Source organism: Sciurus carolinensis, chromosome 5 (assembly GCF_902686445.1).
Source record: "Sciurus carolinensis chromosome 5, mSciCar1.2, whole genome shotgun sequence".
NCBI classification, from domain to species: domain Eukaryota; kingdom Metazoa; phylum Chordata; class Mammalia; order Rodentia; family Sciuridae; genus Sciurus; species Sciurus carolinensis.
In genome coordinates, this window is record NC_062217.1 from 37,937,391 (window position 1) to 37,958,304 (window position 20,914).

The 20,914-nt window shown below is 37.3% G+C and overlaps 1 protein-coding gene across 6 annotated transcripts in view; it reads right to left on the minus strand.

The window, feature by feature from the left end:
* Rnaseh2b (ribonuclease H2 subunit B) overlaps window positions 1–20,914 on the minus strand; it is a 91,267-nt gene that overhangs the window by 48,685 nt on the left and 21,668 nt on the right. For all 6 annotated transcript variants that reach the window (XR_007108789.1, XR_007108788.1, XM_047553392.1 and 3 more), the window contains 4 exons: window positions 16,699–16,770; window positions 14,610–14,717; window positions 9,737–9,813; window positions 7,185–7,299 (listed from right to left, as the gene is read on the minus strand). Coding sequence is in view for 4 of the 6 variants with exons in the window: in XM_047553392.1 (XP_047409348.1) it covers window positions 7,185–7,299; window positions 9,737–9,813; window positions 14,610–14,717; window positions 16,699–16,770 (372 nt within the window). In the remaining 2 variants the exon portion in view is untranslated. The remainder of the gene's footprint in view (window positions 1–7,184; window positions 7,300–9,736; window positions 9,814–14,609; window positions 14,718–16,698; window positions 16,771–20,914) is intronic.

A 20,914-nucleotide genomic window follows, 5' to 3' on the forward strand; every position in this document is an offset into this window, starting at 1 on the left:
ACTGTGTTCTCAGGTGAAAGGGGAGGGTTATTTTGAGCATGAAATGGAATAACCCCTACAAATCCTAGAGCGCAATGCCCGTCAAATAGAAAATAGCTGATATTAGCTAAGCAAAAATGATGACAGTTGATAACTGTTAATAATAGTGTCAAAAACTAACATTTATTCAGGCTTTTTACATACACTTTCGCATTGATGGTCAGAATGGATTGCAAGTGAAAAGCTTTATTTGTACCCATCATAGAAAACCAGGTTTGAGTGACTTTAAGTAAACTGTCCACAGTCACTAGCAATTAAGAAGTAGCACTGGCATTCCCACTCAAGCTGTCCTTCCGCTGTGGATCTGATGCTCATTTTACCAAGAGCAATGAGCTCTACATGCTCCCTTAGGAACTTCTGTCCTCCCTATTCTCTGTGGGGAAAACCTCTCTAGCATGGTACCCACAAACTGCTTTCCTTTGGTTTTCTATGTTTCTGATGATTTCTCTTAAGTCTTTTTCCAACTCTCCTCCCGCCTTCTCCAAGGACAACTGCACCATTCTCCTGGAGTGGCTTTATGTCCTAGTTCAACAAGACTTTAAACAAACTCAACCAGTAAGTATAAAGCCCTGAGCCAAGGTTCAACGTGTCAGAAACCAAACTGGTAATCTTCTTCCTAAACCAGACTTCTGGCCGCCCAGGCTAGTCTCTCTTGCCTTGCCTCCCACACTGCAGCACTTGATCCCAAAGGAGATGAGAAGTGTGGAGAAGAAAGGAGTCAACCTTACCTTGAGGTTGGGGAGGGAAAAAATACTGAGTCAAAAATCAGGGGGCCTAGCTTCTAGTGCTAGATCAGTAACTACTTCATGTTTTAAAAATCAACTTTATGCAATCACGTCCTCATCATGTCTACAAGTTCCCTCGAACCTTTATGTAAACAATTCTCCCAGCCCTCCCCAGAACACAGGGAACCACTGAGCTATCTTTATAGATTGGTTCTTGCTTTATTCTGGAACTTCTTAGAAATGGAATCATATAGTGTATACTTTTTTGTGTCCATCTTCTTTTGCTCAACACAATTTCTATGCGATTCATCCTTTTATTACTATTTCAGTATGTTCCTGCTTGATTTAAGAAAGAAAAAAAGTTGATTGTACATAGCCTAAGGCAAGTCCTTCTAGAGGGATTCCAGAAGGACTGCTATCACAGGAGATTAACAATCTGTATTATTGCCCCTGAAAAATTTCTAAAATGGTCCAAAATGTAGAGGTGGCAGAAAGTGATAGTAATGATCATGCCTCTAAGTAGGCCTTAGCCTAGTATGTGTTTACATCTTAGTTTTTAACACAATTTAAAAAAAAGAACTACAACAACAACAACAGAAGAAAGCTTACAGAACAAAGATGTAAAAAAGAACCTTTTTTTGAGGTTATACAATGGGTTTGTACTTTAAGATATTATAAGTCAAAAAGTTTAAAAAAATTAAATTTATAAGGTAAAAAAGGTACAGGAAGCTAAGGCTAATACATTATTGAAGAAAGAAAATTTTTAAAAAATAAATTTACTGTAGCCTAAGTATACAGTGTCTGTAAAGTCTCAACAATGGACAGGAACGTCCTAGTTTCCACATTCCCTCACCACTCACTCACTCACTGACTCACCTAGAGCACCTTCCAGCCCTGCAAGCTCCACTAACAGTCAGTGCCCTGTGTAGGTGCAACAGTTTTAAAAAATTATACTTTTTACTGTACTTTATTTATGTTTCCATATGCCAATACTTACCACCCTGTTTCTACTCCTACAGTATTCACTATAGTAACATGGTATACAGATTTGTAGCCTGGGATCAACAGGATATACCAGTAGCCCAGGTGCATAGCAGGCTACACCACTGGTTTGTGTAAGTGCACTCTGTGATGTCCATGCAAAGATGAAATTGGCTAATGGAACATTTCTTAGAATATACCCCCACAGCAAAGTGATAAATGACTATGCTGATAAAACTGATAAAACTGATGCTTGTATGTTGAACTTATATCCTGAAACCCTGCTTAATAAGTTCTAGGAACTTTTTCTTGGTAGATTCCTATGGACTTTTTACATACATGATGATATTGTCTATGAACAAGGACAGTTTTACTACTAATTGTCCAATCTCTGTGCCTTTTCCTTTTCTCTTTTTCCCTTGTTGCATTGAACAGCTAGGGCTTCCACAATAGTGAATACAAGTGATGAAGCAGACATCTCTGTTTGAACCAAGTTCTAGGGGAAAGGCATGTTCAGTTTTTCACAATGATGATGTTAGAAATCTGCACCGATATCCTTTACCAGATTAAGTTAAGTACCTTCTATTCCTAATTTGCTGGAAATTTACTTCATGCCTGAATTTTGTCAAATGCCTTTTCCATATCCATTGAGGTAATCATACATTTTTCTTTTGTAATATGTAAATTTGTGAATTATCTAATTGATTTTTCTAATGTCCAACCAACTTTGCATTCTTGCAATATGTCTTACTTGAGTCTGACATGTTGGATTTTTCTAATATTTTGTTAAGGAATTTTCAGTCTATGAGGCCAAGGAATATTGGTCTAATTTTCTTTTTGTAACAATTTTTATTCTGGTATTGAAACACTTCTGGTTTTATAAAATTCATTTCATAAAATTCCTCCTTCATCTATATCCTGAAAGGGATTCAATAAGTACTACTTTCTTTGAATATTATTTCTTTCTTAAAATAGTGTAGAATTCACCAGTGAAGCCAGTTAGGCCTGGATTTTTCTTTCCAAGAAGTTTTTAAATTATAAATTTATTTTTAAACAAAATATTCCCTGGACAAGATGATCACTATCTCTCAGAATACTACATAAGATTCAGTGTATAAACTACAGCTTAATTTTGAAATTTCTAAATTTCTAAAAGCAAGGAAATCTAAGATATTCACGAAGACCACAGACAGCCCATAATTATGAAAAAAAGCATAGCATGTTCATCCGTGTCCTAAACTTAATATTTGTGAGACTCAGAAAGTTGGACAATACGTGCACATGCTGGATGGGTTTTTTCCCTTATGTGTCTGGTGCCTATAAAACTGGCCTCAAACATCTGGAAATACTGGGTTTACAAAATAAAGATGGAATAAAAATGAGTCCACAATTAAATAACATGTTCAGCAATTGGGTAATCAGTTCACAAACCTGAATTTCCCTGATGTATTGTTGAACAAACTGCCTAGAGCACATTTTTACTTCTGCTTTCTCAATGTTTTCCATAACTGAGAAACTCAGGCCGTCTCTTTTCCCCTGCCTTCTGGGGATAGAAACTTGGCAACTGCACTTGGGGTATTTTAATCAGGTAAGTTTTCCTGGCTCTTCCCATTAATTGCATCAGACAGTGCAACACAGCTCTGGCTTGCAACATGAAGCAGAGAGTTACGTTCAAGGCAAAGTCCATGACCCTATATTAGTTGTCTCCACTGAATGTGAGCTTCTTTGGGAAGAAATGTGCTCTGAGCCCTAGAGTTAGTAAGTAGAGCCTTTCCATTACTAATAAAGCAGGCAAGGCTAGGGTCATGGCCTTCATCATTCACAGCACCAGCAGCAGTGGTTGGGCTTACTCATCAGAGGGACCGAGAAATATTAAACATGTACATTTGATATGTACATATCGAATTTCCGGGAATTTGAGTATTTCAGGTTTTCCTCTAGCTGTACAATGCCTGTATGATATGGTTTCAATGTGAGGTGTCCCCCAAAATCTCACAAGTGAGACAATGCAAAAAGGGAGAATCAATTGAGATGTGAGTCTTAACCCAAACAGTGATTTAATTCCTTGACAGGGATTAACTGAAGTGGTAGGGTGTGTCTGGAGGAAGTGGGAATTAAGGTGTGGTTTTGGGTATAAGTATCTGGCGAGCAGAGTCTCTCTGCTTCCTGATCTCGTGTGAGCTGCTTCCCTCTGCCACACACTCCACCATGATGTTCAGCTTCACCTCAAGCCCCAAGGAATAGAACTGGACTTCTAGGGACTAAGACCTCTGAAACTGTGAGCCCTCAAATAAACTCTTCCTCCTCTACAACTGTGCTGGTCAGATCCTGTAGTCACGACAGTGACAAAGCTGACTGAAACACCTGTGCAAAGGACAAAAGTCCAAAAAAAGTCTCTCCTTTAATTTTGCCCTCTGCTGAGCATGTCACTTGACCACTCTTCAGTAGTCTTTCTTTCTTATTTAAAAATCTAGAAATAAATGACACTGAACAGAAACAAGCACTATTTTATCAATGAATGACAATTCAAATTCAAATAAACAGCCAGTACTCAACACAATCACTGAGAAGAACTGGAGGGCAATACAGTACCTAAAAACAACAAAGACCACTGCAGGGGTGAGAAATGTCTGTTCCTTAAGGAAGCTATTCCAGTTCTGTCTCCTTTCCTATCTTTTTGCCATGGAAAGCACAATCATTAAGAGGGGATACAAAAGATTTAAAAAAAAAAAAAAAAAGTGTTTTCTGTTTTTACAAGATATTATCTAAAAACTCTAGCAGAATGCCCTGGAAGTACTTTACAGCTCTAAGAAGGAAGAGCAAGTGTCACTTCAGACAGGCTTGGGTCCGAATCCTGGTTCTCCTACTTCATGTTCTGTGGTGTCAGGCAAGTTACTTAAACTCTCTGACCCTCAGTTTCCTTGTTTTTAAAAATGCAGGTTATAACAACAATGAAAGGGACTTACCGCAATGATTAAGTAATATATGTAAAACCATAAGCACACACCTTCTGCTGTAGTGTAGTGCAGATCCTATACCCTTCTCTCTTAGGACAGGCTATAACAACCAGTGGTAAACCTCAGAATGCTAGGCATTCCCCTGCAGATCTTCATGGAAAAAGACATTTATCTTAGTACACTGTCTGTGTACACAGACCTCACATGAAGAAAATATTTCATATATTTATATATTGAATGAAGGGATGAAGCAAGTATTATAGGGTTGCTTATACTGGAGTATTTTGATGAAGACAGCTGATGAGTATTTTGATGAGGATGAGGCATGGGGAATCTCATTTTTTTTTTTTTCTCCTTATTCTTAAATTTTTTTGGTTTTGCTTTTTAAACTTTCCATTATTTCTAATTTATAAAATGCAGTTCATTAAGGGAAGAGTCTGATTATAAGGAAACTGCCAAATCTCTAGGGCACTGCACATATCTTTTACTATGGGACATTTAATCTGAAAATATTTTGCTTTGCCTTACCATCACTTAAACACAAAGAAAGAAAAACTTGAGGTCTGGGGCTTTAAAATCTGACTTACACACTTTATAGAAAGGCTAATAATATAGCCACTTTGAAAAATGGAAGCACAAATCTTCTAAAAGTCAGGCAATGTTGAGAAGTGATGGAGATTGGGACAGAAGTCCACACAGTGATGCAGCAAATGCCCAGACAGAAAGGGCTGGGAGAGAGAAGCAGACTTCAAGTGAACAAACACAGAGGCATTAATACTGTTTCAGAATCATGACTGCTTTTACACAGTCCATGGAAGAATTCTGAATAGCAAGTTAATTGCATCTTCAACTCACGTTAAATTAACAAAAATTAAAATGACTTGTAATTATTCTTCATTACTTTAGTTTTCAAAAATGGTTATGGTCTACTTTATTTGACACCCACAAAAAGATGCTATCTTCTGCCAAGCTCAGCATCAGGGAATGCCTTTAATGGGGCTACTTTGATAAAACCTTGGCTCCACACAGTCCTCAGATGCAAACTGGAGCCCCAGGCATGGCCAAGTAGGAATTAGTAGCCCCTTCAACATGAAATGCAACCAGTGAGGCATTCCCCTTTCCCACTGTAAGCATACACTTCTTGGAATCACCACTTTCTTGGTCCCAGAAGAACTGTCATAGTTGGCAAACCATCTGTGACCCCAAACGGCCATAACTTGCAGGCCTGTTGTTCTGGTTCTCACACTGTTTCCAGATTAACCCTGAAACTACTTGGATGATTGTTTGAGACCCTGATGCTAAATGTGTACAGTGTTTTTAACTTGTTAAAACACAAAACTTGTTTAACCCAACACACGATATCTCACCTCTTCTTCTCAAAATTCAAAAGAGTAATATCTAGAATTCACCTCTTTGTCCCCTCACCTGCTCCTCTGGCACATGTTCCCTGTCTCCAGGATGTCACCACTGTACATCCTCTGGGTCAAGGCACAAACCCAGAAGTCATTCTTTACTCATTCTTTTTCCTGCCCACCATTCAATCACCAGATGTGGTGAGTTCTACCTCTAAATTGCTGCTTCCTACTAGTTCCATCTCCTAAGCTCAGGCTCTCATGACATTCTATCTAGATTGCAACTATAGCCCTGTGGACCTGGCCTTGGCTTTTTGAATATATTCTCCACATGGCAGCAATGTCTTGGTGAAAACCTCAGAGATGTGCCACCATCAGGTGCATATAAGGTCCTCCCCACCTGAACTCTTGCCCAGCATTCCTACCCCATTCCTAACCAGCCTGAAACCCTTCCAGCTGCAATGAATTTCATGGAACTACCTAAACAGGACAACCTTTTCCATATATCCATGCCTTTGTTATGCTGCTGCTCCATTCATCCTTCAGGACTCCACTTAGGTCATTTCCCCCTCGAAAGCAACATGGTATTCACCCATCAGCACCCCACCCAACCCAGACCAGGCCTGTGCATCCCCAGGAAACACATGGTTACTTCCAAAGCACTGTTGTTTGCCTCCATCAGATTCAAAGAAAAGTGAAGGAAGGGACAATGTCTTATTCATCCCCAAAGCCCAGCACTATTATTCAATATACACTTCTCACTAAGTACTCAAATGCCCCTTGGGTCACGAACAGTAACTTAACAAATGAGAAATCTGAAGCAAAAAGCAGTTAAGTGGCTTGCCTTTGGTCACAGAGCTAGTTCAAAGAACTGAGGCTAAAGCCACGTTTTGTGATTTTTGTCTGTGGAAGAGGCCAGAAGATTTCAGTGGTTGTAGTTACAAAGAATACAATTCTTTGTAACCCAGGAATAGTACTGACAAACAGAAGCTCGTCCGAGTAAGAGCTTCGCCTGCCACTGACATAGAATGAGCATTACAGCTAAGGAGTCTTTAAGCAGCTACATGTTCTAAGAAAGGCCAGGTCTTTCTACCAGGCACAGCCTGATTTCAAAGGCCCACATACCATACCTTTTTCCTCTGTCACATGGTGAAGAACCTTCTCAAGCTCAGGAAGTTTCAGCAATAAGACACAATTTGGAAATACATCATCCACCACCACTTGATCTAGGGGCTGAAACTTTCCCTGGAAAAAAACACTTTAGTCAGTTAGAATGCAAGCTTTCCAGTCAACACACACATGAAAGAGGAAAAAGGCATATTATCTCATGGTTTCCCCTTTCAACTTAGTTCAGAGCTTCTGTTCCATCTAAGAAATCCCCAAATTTGGATAGGTTCTAGGACTAATGAAGGACTCCCTTTAAGAAGCTCTTTATGAGCACTTGGTTTCCAAACAGCATGCACCTATCCAGGGGCACAGTCAACATATGAAACAAGGAACACAATTCTAGAAATATACATGAAGACACAGAAACTTGCAAAGATGACAGTGATGGCTCAGGGCTGGTCCAACCATGCAACTTGAAGAACCACAGAGCAGGAGTCCTGACCATCACACAGGCCTGGAACAAGACAGATAAGCCCAGCCAGAACATACATCTGCCTCTCCATCCTCATTCCCTGGCTGAAGAAAGAAAATCCACCACTTAAAGAAAAATACAGAAGTGAATCTACTCCTGTTAGAGCTGTCAGATAATGCTTCCAATTTAGACAAGAATTAAGAGACAGAGAGAGAACACTAAAGGATATGTCAAATGAGGGTGCACTCAAGCTAAGCCAGGCTTAGTTAAGTCTGTAAGGTCTGGCTGCCCAAAGAGGAGAACTGCAGAACCCTTTTCCTCTCCGTTAGGCTTAATGTTTCTTGGCTTTACTAATTACAGAACTAGCCACTTTCTCATGGATATTGCTTGTATTTGAAAACCCACTATAAATCAGTTTGGATTCAGGTACTGAGCAAAACATGAATGAGGCAAGCCTGTCACTTCAAGGGAAAGAAAGCATTTATAGCCTATACTAAAACTTGAACTTTCAGACAAAAATTAGAATTGTAGAAAACTTGTGTCTCCCACCATCACAGCTTCTCAATACTTAAAAGAATTTTCTGATGATAGTAACTGATAGGGTATGAATACGAAATCTGATGGCCATTGTGGCTCATGGGAGCTGTTTAGGGGAGGGGCCCTCGTGAACGGATTAATGCCTTTCTCAAGTGGACTCTTACAGGACTGGATTAGGAATTACAAGAGCAAGTTTATCCCTCATGTTCCTTCTTCTGCAGTATGTTTGCACTTCTATTTTCTACCATGAGTTGAAGGAACTGAATACCCTTACGTATGCCATGCTTTTGGAATCCCCAGCCTCCAGAACCATAACCAAAGCAAACCTCTTGCTTATAAACTATCCAGTTACAGGTGTTCTGCTGTAGCAACCAAATATGAAGTAAGACATTTACAAAGGGGTGTGTGTATATAAACTGGGATATAATAACATTTGGAAGATTGACATAATTCAGTGAACCAATATTTTTCAAATAAACCAAAGCATGATGTTATAAAATCATATATGGGTAAAAAGATCCATGGTAAGTGAAAAGATAAACCAGTGGATTTCAACGTAAGACAGCATGAAAAGATTACCGACAAGGGTTCAAAAGGGTTCAAATTCCACAATACTACTAACTTTAAGAAACAACTCCTTATTGATTTTTGTAGTAGTATCAAAGAAAAATATTCATAATCATCTGAAAAGGCTATTATGCTATTCCTCCCTGTTCTGATTACATCTCTGTGTGAGACCACATATTCTTCATACACTTCCACCAACACAATACAGAGAAAGAGACTGAATGTATAACATGAGAATTCAGGGGTCTTCTTTTAAGCCAGCCATTAAAGAGATCTGCAAAGGATATAAAACAATGCCAAATGCCTTATTAAATTTTGCTGTTTCATTAAAATTATGTTATTTATGTCAATATATAATGGTGTTACTATTTTTAAGTTTCTCAGTTTTAATATAGTAAATACTGATAATTAAGAGTCCAAAAGAACATAACCTTTTGGGAACCCTAAATATTTTAAGTCCAAAAGAACATAACTTTTTGGGAACCCTAAATATTTTAAGTGTAAACATATCATGAGATCAGAATGTTTCAGAACTTCAGGGTGAAACTATTATTTTTAATAAACTGTCTTTATATTACAAGGGTAAATTTTTATTTATCTGGGATTTCTTAAATCTAAACCACACCTTCCTCAATGAGTTTTTATTAGGTATATCCCTATTTTATGGTCGTCTCACAGAAGATAAACCCTTCTTCTAATGCTGATGGGCCATTTTTTATGTGTATCTGGGCACTAAATGACAAAAGTTTTCATTGTTAGGCTTTGTCAACCATTGAGACACAGAGCACAAGCTAGGCAAATCAGAGGTGGCGGACAAGCGAGAGTCCAACTGGATCAAGATCATGGCACTGCTTCTAGGCCTGCATGGGGGTCTCTGACCTGCTCTAGCACACACGATACACACCTTCCACAATAACCATTTGAAAAGGAGAGAAGGAAGATGAGGCAAGACAGTCTCTTCAGTTCCCTGACTGTAGATGACCCACATTGGGAACTCACCTGTTTGTTGGCCTGTATGAGGTAGTGGAGGAGCAAAAACAGGGGATCCATGGGTGTGGCAAAGTGAAGGAGACCTCCTACAGGTTAAAAGAACAAAGAGACTGTAGGGCTCAGAAAGACAACCTTGTTAATTCATCTTAATCTCAATATGGAGACCATTCACTGACAAATTTATCTGAAAAGCTCTTCTTATACAGGTCAAAGAAATGTACTTTTTTTTTTTATCATTTTCTTAGGATATAATCCCCAAAGTAGAATTGTTGGATAAAAAGTAGGCATGTTAAAATTTTTATGCCTACTGCTGGATTACCTGTTGCCTTTTTTTATTTATGTATTGTTTTTGTAGCCCATGTGACAGCTCATCATAATAACTCAGTTCACAAGTGGCAAGAAATGCCTCAATTTGAACGCTGTCATTTTTTTCAAATCACAGACTTCCCAGACTTCTTACCACCTTTACACAAATCTTGCATTTTTCATGTTCAAACAATCTAAAAGGGAAGAATACGCTCCATGAAATTTTACTATAAAAAGCTTTAAATCCCATGTGAAGAAGGCAGCTAAGGCACTGAAATCTGATTTTAACTTCCCATTTCTTTTTTAGAATTCATATTTTATAAAGCCTTCCATCCTCAAGAAATTAAGGTTGGGGGAAGCACAGAGGGAACCCAACCCAGGCAAACACTGGGAAACTCATATAAGTCTATCTAAACGGAAGCTATGGGAAAGCATTATCATTCTCTTGGGACAGCTTCTTCTGGTGCCTGGGGTCTCAAAGCTCATCAGGTATGTCACTACCCCAGATCCAACACCAACCCGTGCCCCCAGTGGCAATCTAGCTTGAGCAAACCAAAAATGCAGCTCTCTGGCTGAAGGGACAAGGGCAATCACAAAAAAGGCTCCTGTTTCTCCTTCCTCTATGGAACTCCCTCCAAGGATCCCAGACAACCTGCTCCTGCCCTTCCATAGAACTGCTTTGGAAGAGGTATTTTCATTAAATGAAACAATAAACAATTAATTTACCCCTGCCCAAGCATTTAATTTTGGTTTCAGGAAGCATATGTTCTTCCTTTTATTTTTCTAATTGAGCAACCTACCTATAGAGGCAGGAAATCCTAACCCTAAATTATAAAAATATATATTTATAATTTAGATCATAAATATACATTTACATAAATATATTTATAATTCAGGGTTAGGATTCATGTATATATACATATACATATATTTACACATACACACACACACATATATATATGAGAACCCATTTCCATAGTAAGTAAAAAAAAAATTTCGTAGAAATTTCATAGAAAGCAACAAAAAATTTAAAGAAGCAATTTTATATTACGACACTATTTAATTATTTTGAAAAGTAAAAGTTCATGAAAATAAACCTACCAGGAATAACTTTATATGAGATATTCATTATATGCAGGAATTAGAAATAGGTTATTAGATCTAATAGTGATATCCTGGTAGTTATTCTTAAAAACAGCTCTTTCTTTAGAATTAAGTTTAAAAAAAGACAATGGTAAAAAAATGTATGTACCTTTGAAGTGAACATAAATTTGTTCTTAAAAAACAAACAAACAAACAAACAAAAAACCCAGCCTATTTTAAAAAAAGGAAAGAGCCAGGGGCAGTGGCACACCGTAATCCCGGTGGCTAGGGAGGCTGAGGCAGGAAGATTGCAAGATCAAAGACAGACTCAGTAAAAGAGAGGTGCTAAGCAACTCAGTGAGAGAGACCCCATGTCTAAATAAAATACAAGATAGGGCCAGGGATGTGGCTTGGTGGTTGAGGGCCCCTGAGTCCAATCCCCGGTACCCATGCCCCCATCCAAAATAGGAAAGAAAAAAATGGGTACCAACTCAGACAGTCCAGGACAGATGAGCAATAACAGCCTCCCAATATTTTCCAGTTTTTATCTGGGTATTTCTGTGTTCTGTGTGTCTCAGCTACACTTGACTGCAAGTACATTACATTAGAAACCGTAACTCTCACATATTGCCAAATGAATAAATGCAGCAACAACAATGGAAAGGAATATGTACTTGTCACCCTCCAGCTACACACAAACTACCATTGCATTTTCTCAACTAAAAACAGTTTCAATTTCTTCATGTAAATAGGTATGCAAAACTTATCACAAGCAACAAATCCTCCTTTTGGAATGTCTTAGAAGGTAGACAAAACGGCATGTGTACCTTAGCACTAAGTGGCAACCCAGTGCCAAGAGAAAGCAGAGGCTGTATAGGGAAACTGAAAGCACTTTTGAGATCAAACAAGGAGGGTACCTAAAGAGGGATGAAAAGCAGTGGAATAGAACAGAAGACACAGACACAAACCCACATAAACAGAGTTATCTCACACTAAACAAAGGTGCCAAAAACATACAATGGTGAAAAGATAGCCTTTTAACAAATGGTGTCAGGAAAACTGGAGATTCATATGTAGCAGAATGAAATTTAATCCCATCTCTCACCCTGCACAAAACTCAATTCAAAGTGGATCAAACACCTAGGAATCCTACGCCTGCTAGAAGACAATATAGGCCCAGCACTCCAATAGGTCAGCTCAGAAACTGACCTCCTTAACAAGATTCCTAAAGTGCAAGAAGTAAATTCAAAACTGAATAAATGGGATGGCATCAAATTAAAAAGCTTCTTCACAGCAAAGAAAATGATCAAGAGCATACAGAGAGAGCCTACAGAATGGGAGAAAATCATTGCTACCTGCTCCTCAAAGCATTTAATATTCAGGATATACAAAGAACTCAAAAAACTTAACACTAAAAAAACCCAAATAATCCAATCAATAAACAGGCAAAAGAACTAAACACACACTTCTCAAAAGAAGAAATACGAATGGTCAACAAATATATGCGAAAGTGTTCAACATCTCTAGCAATTAAGAGAAATGCAAATTAAAACTACACTGAGATTTCATCTCACTCCAATCAGAATGGCAAATATCAAGAATACAAGTAAAAATAAATGCTGGTGAGGATGTGGGAAAAAGGTACACTCTTGCATTGCTGGTGGGAGTGCAAACTGGTACAACCACTATGGAAAGCAGTATGGAGATTCCTAAGAAAACTATGGAAATACCATTTGACTCATTGTCCCACTCCTCAGTATACATCCAAAGAATTTAAAATGAGCATACAACAGATGCAGTCACATCAATGTTTACAGCAGCACAATTCATAACAGTCAAACTATAGAACCAACCTAGATGCCCTTTAACAGATGAATGAATGGATAAAGAAACGTCATATATATATATATATATATATATATATATATATATATATATATATACACACACACACACACACACACACACACACACACACACATACACAATGCAGTATTACTCAGCCATAAAGAATGACTTTATGGCATTTGTGCCAGTAAATGGAGGCTATCATGCTGAGTGAAATAAGTTAGTCCCAAAAGGTAAAAATTCAAATGTTTTCTCTGATATGTGGAAGCTACTCCAAAATAAGGTGAAAGGGATTAAAAAATAAAATTAAATTAAAAAGAATAGAAGAAAGAACAGTAGAGTCAACAAAGGGGAATGAAGGGAAGGAGGAGGGTTGGGATAGGGAAAGACAGTGGAATGAATCTGACCTAACTTTCCCATGTACATATATGAATATAGCACAATGAAGCTCACCATCAGGTACATCCACAAAACATTAGTTAAAAAAAAAACAAAACCAACTGAAGTAAATAGCAGAAAGATTCGTGGAGTAGAAGGAAGCAAACAAGAGGTGAGAGGACAGGAAAGGAAGTAGTGGGATCTGAATTAGAACGAACTATACTCCATGCTTCTATAATTATGCCAAAATAAATTCTATAGTCATGTATAACTAAAAAGAAAAAAAAAAAAAAAAGAAGAAGCCATGAGAGTAGGCAGAGGAACTGCAGAATCCTCACATACCCACCACTGCCCTACTCCAAACAGCCCCAGAGCATGCATCAGAACATGGCTCTCTTGGTACTCTTTTCTCCCTCTGAATCTAGAACTTTGGTGGTAAAGGTGTGTGTGTGTGTGTGTGTGTGTGTGTGTGTGTGTGTGTGGTTGGGCATGCTATAATTTGAATCTGGAATGTCCCCTAAAGACCTATGTGCTAAAGGCTTTTCCCCCAGAGTAGCACTATTGGGAAGTTATAGAACCTTCAAGAAGAGGGACCTAGTGGGAGGTCTTGGGTCACTGGGGGTTTGCCCTCAAAGGGGACTGTGGGACCCCAGCCTCTCCTAATTTCTCTTTTGTTCCTGGCTGATGAGCAGTTTTGTTACATGCTGTCACCATGATGTTGTGCCTTGTCATAGGTCCAGAAGCAACAGGGCCAAACAATCATGGATGGAAAATTCCAAAACTGAGCCAAAACAACCCTTGTCTTTTTATGAATTGATTATCTCAAGTATTCATTACGGTAATGGAAACCTGAGTAACACAGGGGGACAGTAATTTATATGAAAAGTAATTTTTTTAAAAAGGCTGCTATATTCTAGTATATAGCAGTATCCAGTTTCAAGGAAATGATGTTAAAAACTTGAATATCCTCAAAAGAAAGTTTCCAGACAATGTGATATGCACTCCATGGTACAAAGGTAATTAACTTCTGCCTGAGGATATGGTAGTGTTTTAGGAGACAACACCGGTTAGTTTAAACTTTGCTACCATCAAAAACACAAGTAATAATCTTTCCCTTCTCTTTGATTAAACCCTGCTCTGCTGCCAAGGAGGCTATGCCAGTGACCAGACTCCAAACCAGGTGGATGGACCCATAAACCCAGGTGTGAAGACTGGCAAAGCAAGAGTACATACTTAGTTAACAGAAATATTCACCTTAGCCACTTACCTGATTGAACTGATTGATTTATAAACCAAGAGTGATGCTTTTCCTTGAAAACTCTGATCTCAAACAGCTGCTGTAGACACATATTGAACAAGTAAATGGCTCCTTCCCCTGTAAGGCAAATGTTTTTTATTTCTAAGTTCTCTCTCTCCCTCTCTCTCTCTCTCTCTCTCTGTCACATACACATACACGCACGCACACACACACACACACACACACACTCACAACTCACACACATATCGAAATATTGCCCAACAGTTCTGAGGAATGTGCTAATATGAACATAGACATACGCAGATACACCCTATACATGCTGACTCCCAGAAAAGCTTAGAGCTACAGTATGCAGGTGCTTATTTTCCAGCTTTATTATCTTCACTGAACTTAAACCAAAAAAGCAAAAAGTGCAAGTTATTTATCTTGACCATCACAAAGACTCTGCATCAGATCGGGGAGAAGGAAAGTCACTCCTAAACTAGCAAACCCTAAGAGTTCAGCTAGATGGTGTTGAGCTGCCACATGGGTCCCTGTCTCCAGGGCAACACGTGGCTCCCCTCACACAGGGACCAAGTTCTCTTACCCCACAGGTCAATCCAAGTACGGAAGACAAGGATCTGCTTCAAGATATAGGGAGTAAGTAAAGCCCCACTCAGCTGAAAAGCTGAAAGGATGAAAAGAAAAAAACAAACCAAAAAAAAAAAGATCTTTCCAACTGGAGCACCATCTCTGGAGTCAAGGACCCTGAATCTGAAGTTGTTGAGAGCTGGGCATGTCGAGAGCTGGGCATGCACCCTTGGGGAAGCTACATAAACCTTTTTGTGCCTCTCCTTCCACATTTGTAAAATGGGGCAATATTGCACCTATCTCAGAGTTTTTAATAAGGACTGAAAAAAAAAACAATGCATATAAATTTCTTAAAACAGTACTTGGCATATAGTATGTACTCAGTAAATGTTGGCCTTTATATTTTCTTGCTAGTATAGCAAATAAAAACATTTGTCCCTCTGTTCCTATGGATAGTTAAACAAGACCAAATTTTTAGAAGAAAGCTGGCTTTCTTTTGTACCTATATTTTTGTTAAATGCTTTAGAATCTGTACTGCTACCTAAAACTTCTCCTGAACAAATATTTCTCACTTCAATTTTGGTTTATGCGTAAGTGAGAGTTCCAAATAACACCAATTACGTTCAATTTCATTTTAGGAAAAAGAACACTGGAGGAAGTCATGAATTTTTTCACCTCCCTATTGCTTCTATTGATGACATCTCTCCAACAAGAGGCACTGCCCATTTGCTTTCCCTTATTTTGCTATTCAGCATTATGGTCACCAGAAGAATGCTCTCATCTGCTAAGGATCAGGAGTCTGTTCAAAACCTTATAACTTAATGGAAAAACAGTTCCATAATGAGATAAAACACCACTGATATCACTATATACTTCTACATCGAGTATATTTTAATATTTTTGCCTAAAAATTAGGAGATAAAACTGAAAATAAAACTGTTATCCAAGAAAATATCAATCTCTTCAATATATACTTTTAATTAAAAAAAAGAAATCATCCCTGACAGGAAAAAAAAATGCACTACTTTTTGGTCAGAATAAAATAAGAGAAGTACAGTTAAAAATGAAACTAATCAAAATCTTGGCATGTCAAGTAAAAGCCTTCTGCTTTTTTACTTCATTTGTTTATTTTACTTTGTAACATAAAATGAATATAAATGAAGGCTAACATTGAATAACTACTCTAAGAAAAGTTGGCTTAAGAAAGCCAAAGAAAATTCCTCTGTTTTCAGAAAAAACTCAAATATGCTACTTTTTTATTTGACAAAATTTCTGATGGACAAAAAATTCTGTGGATTAGGACTAAAAGAAATTTTTCAAAAAGAATGTCGAGGTCAAATTATCTGGGAAAACTAGGAATGTCATCGGCTTGCTTTTGTCACCTCATGACACCACCTTAACGGTAAAAGCTATTTAGAAAGAAGACACACCAGCAAATGCGTACATGCACTGACCAGCCACACCAGCCACATGTGGGACAACATTCAGGCTACATCACCAGAGGAGAGGGGAGAAAGGGAGAGCTCACCTGAACAAGGGTTAGCCAATTTTACAAACATAAGGCCACTTTTCATCTTCTTTGAAGCATCTTTTAAATATTCTGAAAAGAAATGTGGGTTATAAAATTAAGAGATGCTTACTCTGCTGCTCACTTTGCCTACTTCACTGTTTTCCTTCCTAAAATTTTAATTCAATTTATCACTTAACAAGCTGATGACCAGTTGCTCCGGGGACTGCAGTGGAAAATTTCAGGAGTTTTAATTGATCTATTTGAAAAGTAATGAAGTGCAGGCTCTGGTGTCAGATGGCTTGGGTTATGATTTTTGTCACCTTGGGTAAGTGACTCCTGGCTCAACTGCCGTTTATAAGGTGATAATAGGACAATTGCTTTTTAAAGAATTTAAACTAGCTAATCTATAGAAAGCATTTATTATAATCAAACAGCCATTATTAGTACTATTATGAAGCCGAATATTTTAAAATAAATATTTTAAAATAAATATTTGTTGGACTTTTATATTTTTTATCCACCATCATTACTGAATCATGTCTTTTTTGCCCATTTTTCTAGTGGAGCATTCACCTTTTTTCCTCCTACTTTATAAGGAGTCTTAAGAGGAGTCTTTATAAGGATATTAACTGTTTTTAACTGTTTATAATGGATCTTTTCTGCCACATTAAAAATATGAAATCTTCTTGTAACCAGATTAATATTTTTCATTATGTTTATACCTTTTGTGTCTTACTTAAAAGGCTTTCTCTTCCCCCAAAAGAATGTGAATTACCCATATTTTCTTCTAATATTTTAAAGTAATATCTTTAATCTATCTGAATATATCTGGGTATAAGATATACGGAAGAAATCAAGTTTTAATTTCTTTTTTGACAGTTGGCCAGATGTACCAACACCATCTATTGAATAAACTCATCACAGAAGTATCACCATTATGCAAAATATTTAAAATACATTTCTAGATCTGTCTAAAGACATTCCACTTTTATCCACTAAGTATCTCAGTATTTTATTGAATATGGATTTAATTCTAATATCTAGTAAAACAAGGTCCCCTCATTTTGTTTCCTTTACAATACTTGACTGTAGAGCTTTAATAATGTAGATTAAAATATAAAGTTAAGCAACGTCCCTGATAACATCTTTCATACACTGTGAGTGGCACACTCTGAGAACTGTTCTAAGAGTTCTTCTCCAAAAGGAAAAAAGGGGTTCTGATTAGGAAGGTAGTGTAGTAACAATCTACAAAAAGAGCAAAAGAGAAAGGTCTGGGGAGGGAAGGGAACTTTTATTCTCTATGGTCTGTACTCCCTTTGCTCCATTTCAGATCTATATACACTTAGATGTAGCAAGCATGTTGAGAAGGTGGTTTACCCATAAATGATTAAAATACAGGCTTTTTCCTAAACTAAAAGTGCTACTAAACATAAAAGAAAAAGACAACCTGATTTTGAGATTTCCACTTTCCACTGAGATACAGTAACTACAATTCCACTTTCTCTCCCACTTGAAATAAAACAAACACCACCAAAATATAGGAAACCACTATTCTCAAGACACTAATCATTGTGTGGATATGATGAAACTACTCAAGGGACAGGTGAAAACCATCGGAACAGGTTAGAGGAAACAACCCCTCACACTTGACCTCTAAGCTGCCCTTATTCCTACTCCTCATAATTCATAGGGCATTAGGTAGAGTACTCAAAAGGGTATTGCCTCAGTAGTGGGCAACAAGTGGACTTAAATTAAATGCTCCCCTGGTCTCGCCAAACTAATTTTAAAAGCAAAACCTAAAAGGACCAAACTCTTCCCAAGTAACTTAACTTATTCTTGAAGTTAAAGAATATTTGCAGAAATATTAAAATATTCATCACCTAAAAAGGTAAAATTCACAATGCCTGACATTGAATCAGATACTATTAGGCATTCAACAGAGTGAAAAAATATGACCAATGGTTAGGAAAAAAATTCAATTATTGAAAGAGGGATACTGATATTACACACAAAGTATAAGAATTTACAAAGGCATTGAAAACAGCATTTCTTATGCAGAAAAAGTTAGGTATAGATAAAAGATTTTTTTTAAAGGGTCAACCTGAATTTTTAGAGATGAAAAATACACCAGAAGGGATTAATGGCAGAAGAATAGATTAATGAATTTAAAGACAGAAACAAAGTCTAAAATGAAAACACAGGGAAAATTTTTAAAAGAGGAGGATCAGTGAACTATGGGACAAATTCAAGCATCCTAATATATACCTAATTCAAGTTTCCAAAAGAAAGAAGAAAGGAGTAAAGAAAAATATTTGAACAAAGTGTGCCTGAAATGTTTCTAAATTATGAAAACTGTAAACCTTCATATCCAAGAAGCTTAGTGATTTCAGCCACAAAAGAACCAGAGTAAAACTATATATCATAATCAATAGTTCAAAAATAGCAATAAAAAGAAAAATCTTAAAAGCAGTCAAAGGAGGAAAAAAGACAATTTTGTACAGAGAACCAAAGCTGAGAATGACAGCTATTTTATTGTGAAAACAATGGAAACTTGAAGACAATGGAGAAACATCTGCAAAGTACTAAAATAAAACACCACAATTCCAGAGAAACTACCCTGAAAATCAAGGGTAGAAAATAGACCTTTTCAAATATACAAGAGTTGAAAGCAACATACCCATACTACAAGGAATGCTACAGGAATTCTTCTGGCAAAGACTGTGATATAGGGCTAGGGATATAGCTCAGTTGGTAGAGTGCTTGCCTCGCCTCCATAAGGTCCTGGATTTGATCCCCAGCAACACACACACACACACACACACACACACAAGACTATGACACCAGATGAAAATTGAAATCTAAACAAAAGAACCAAGAAAAGCAGGTAATGGTAACTGCAGGGGTAAATAAATAATAGTCTTTGAAGATTACTGTTTAGACAAAAAGAACAATTTACTGTGGAATTTGTAACGTATGCATAAAATGTATGACAACAGTAAAACCAAGGCCAGGAGGAAAGAAGCATAAGGATAAGCCTCTAAGTTTCTTATACCATGTGTGAAGAACAAATATCACTTGAAGACAGCTGTGATGACTTAAATATGTGTACAATAAACTCATAGGCAATCACTACCATAAAACAAAAAAAAAATGCTCTTACTAATAAGACAACAAAGGAGATGAAAAAGAACTGCAAAAAACCACTCATTTAATCCAAAAGAAGGTAGAAAAAGAGTAAAAGGCACAAAGAACAGATGAGACAAACAGCAGGGCAAATTCAACCCCAACCATATCAACAATACATTTAATGTACATAGTCTAAACATCCCAACTAAACACAGAAATGGTTAGCCTGGATTTAAAAAGGTAAGATAAAATTATATGTGGCCTGTAAGAAACACACTTGAGTTACAGACACAAGTAGAATGAAAGTAAAAGGAAGATTATATTGTGCTTATCATGCTAACGTCAGTCAAAGGAAAGTGATTATACTGATAACAGAAGAAGACTATTACTAGGGATAAAGAAGGCCAGTTTATAATGATAGAAGGGATTAGCTCAGAGGACATAACACTTCTAAATATACCCCAAATATGGGGCTTCAAAATGCACAAAGCAAACTGATGATACTCTCTGCCCCCATCCCTCACCCCAGGTCAACATTATTCTGTTTTCTCTATAATTTGCCATTTTATGAATACTATATAAATGGAACCATGCGGATTTAATTTTAAGAATCATTTAAGACTTTCCTTTCTGCAACTTATTTCCAGATAAAGTTTAGCACTGTTAAACATTTTTCCAAAAAACTCAAGTGTGGTTTTCCTCCCTTCCCCTCCTGCTGATTCCATCCAGCCTGTCTCCAGCATCATGTATCTTCATACCTCTTAAGAGCCAGAAAAGGTGACCTCCTTCTGTTAGCAATACATCACTTTATCTTAACATTCACCATAACAGTAGACCTTTCAACTTTAATTTGATGAATTATTGTTGACTTTCTGTTTCTTTTTTTTTTTTTTAAAGAAAACTGGATCTAGTGAACCTTACACATTCTCCTTCAGTTTTCCCCATTCCTCCAGAGACTAAAGTAATTAAAAATTTTAAATACTAAAAGTCTAAAGAATATATTTCTAATAATTCTCCAAGGGAAGCAGTGTTTTTATTTTTCCCAGGAAAAGCAATACGATCAGAGGATTAGCTATGACCTAAAATGTCAAGCTGTAAGAACGTCTAA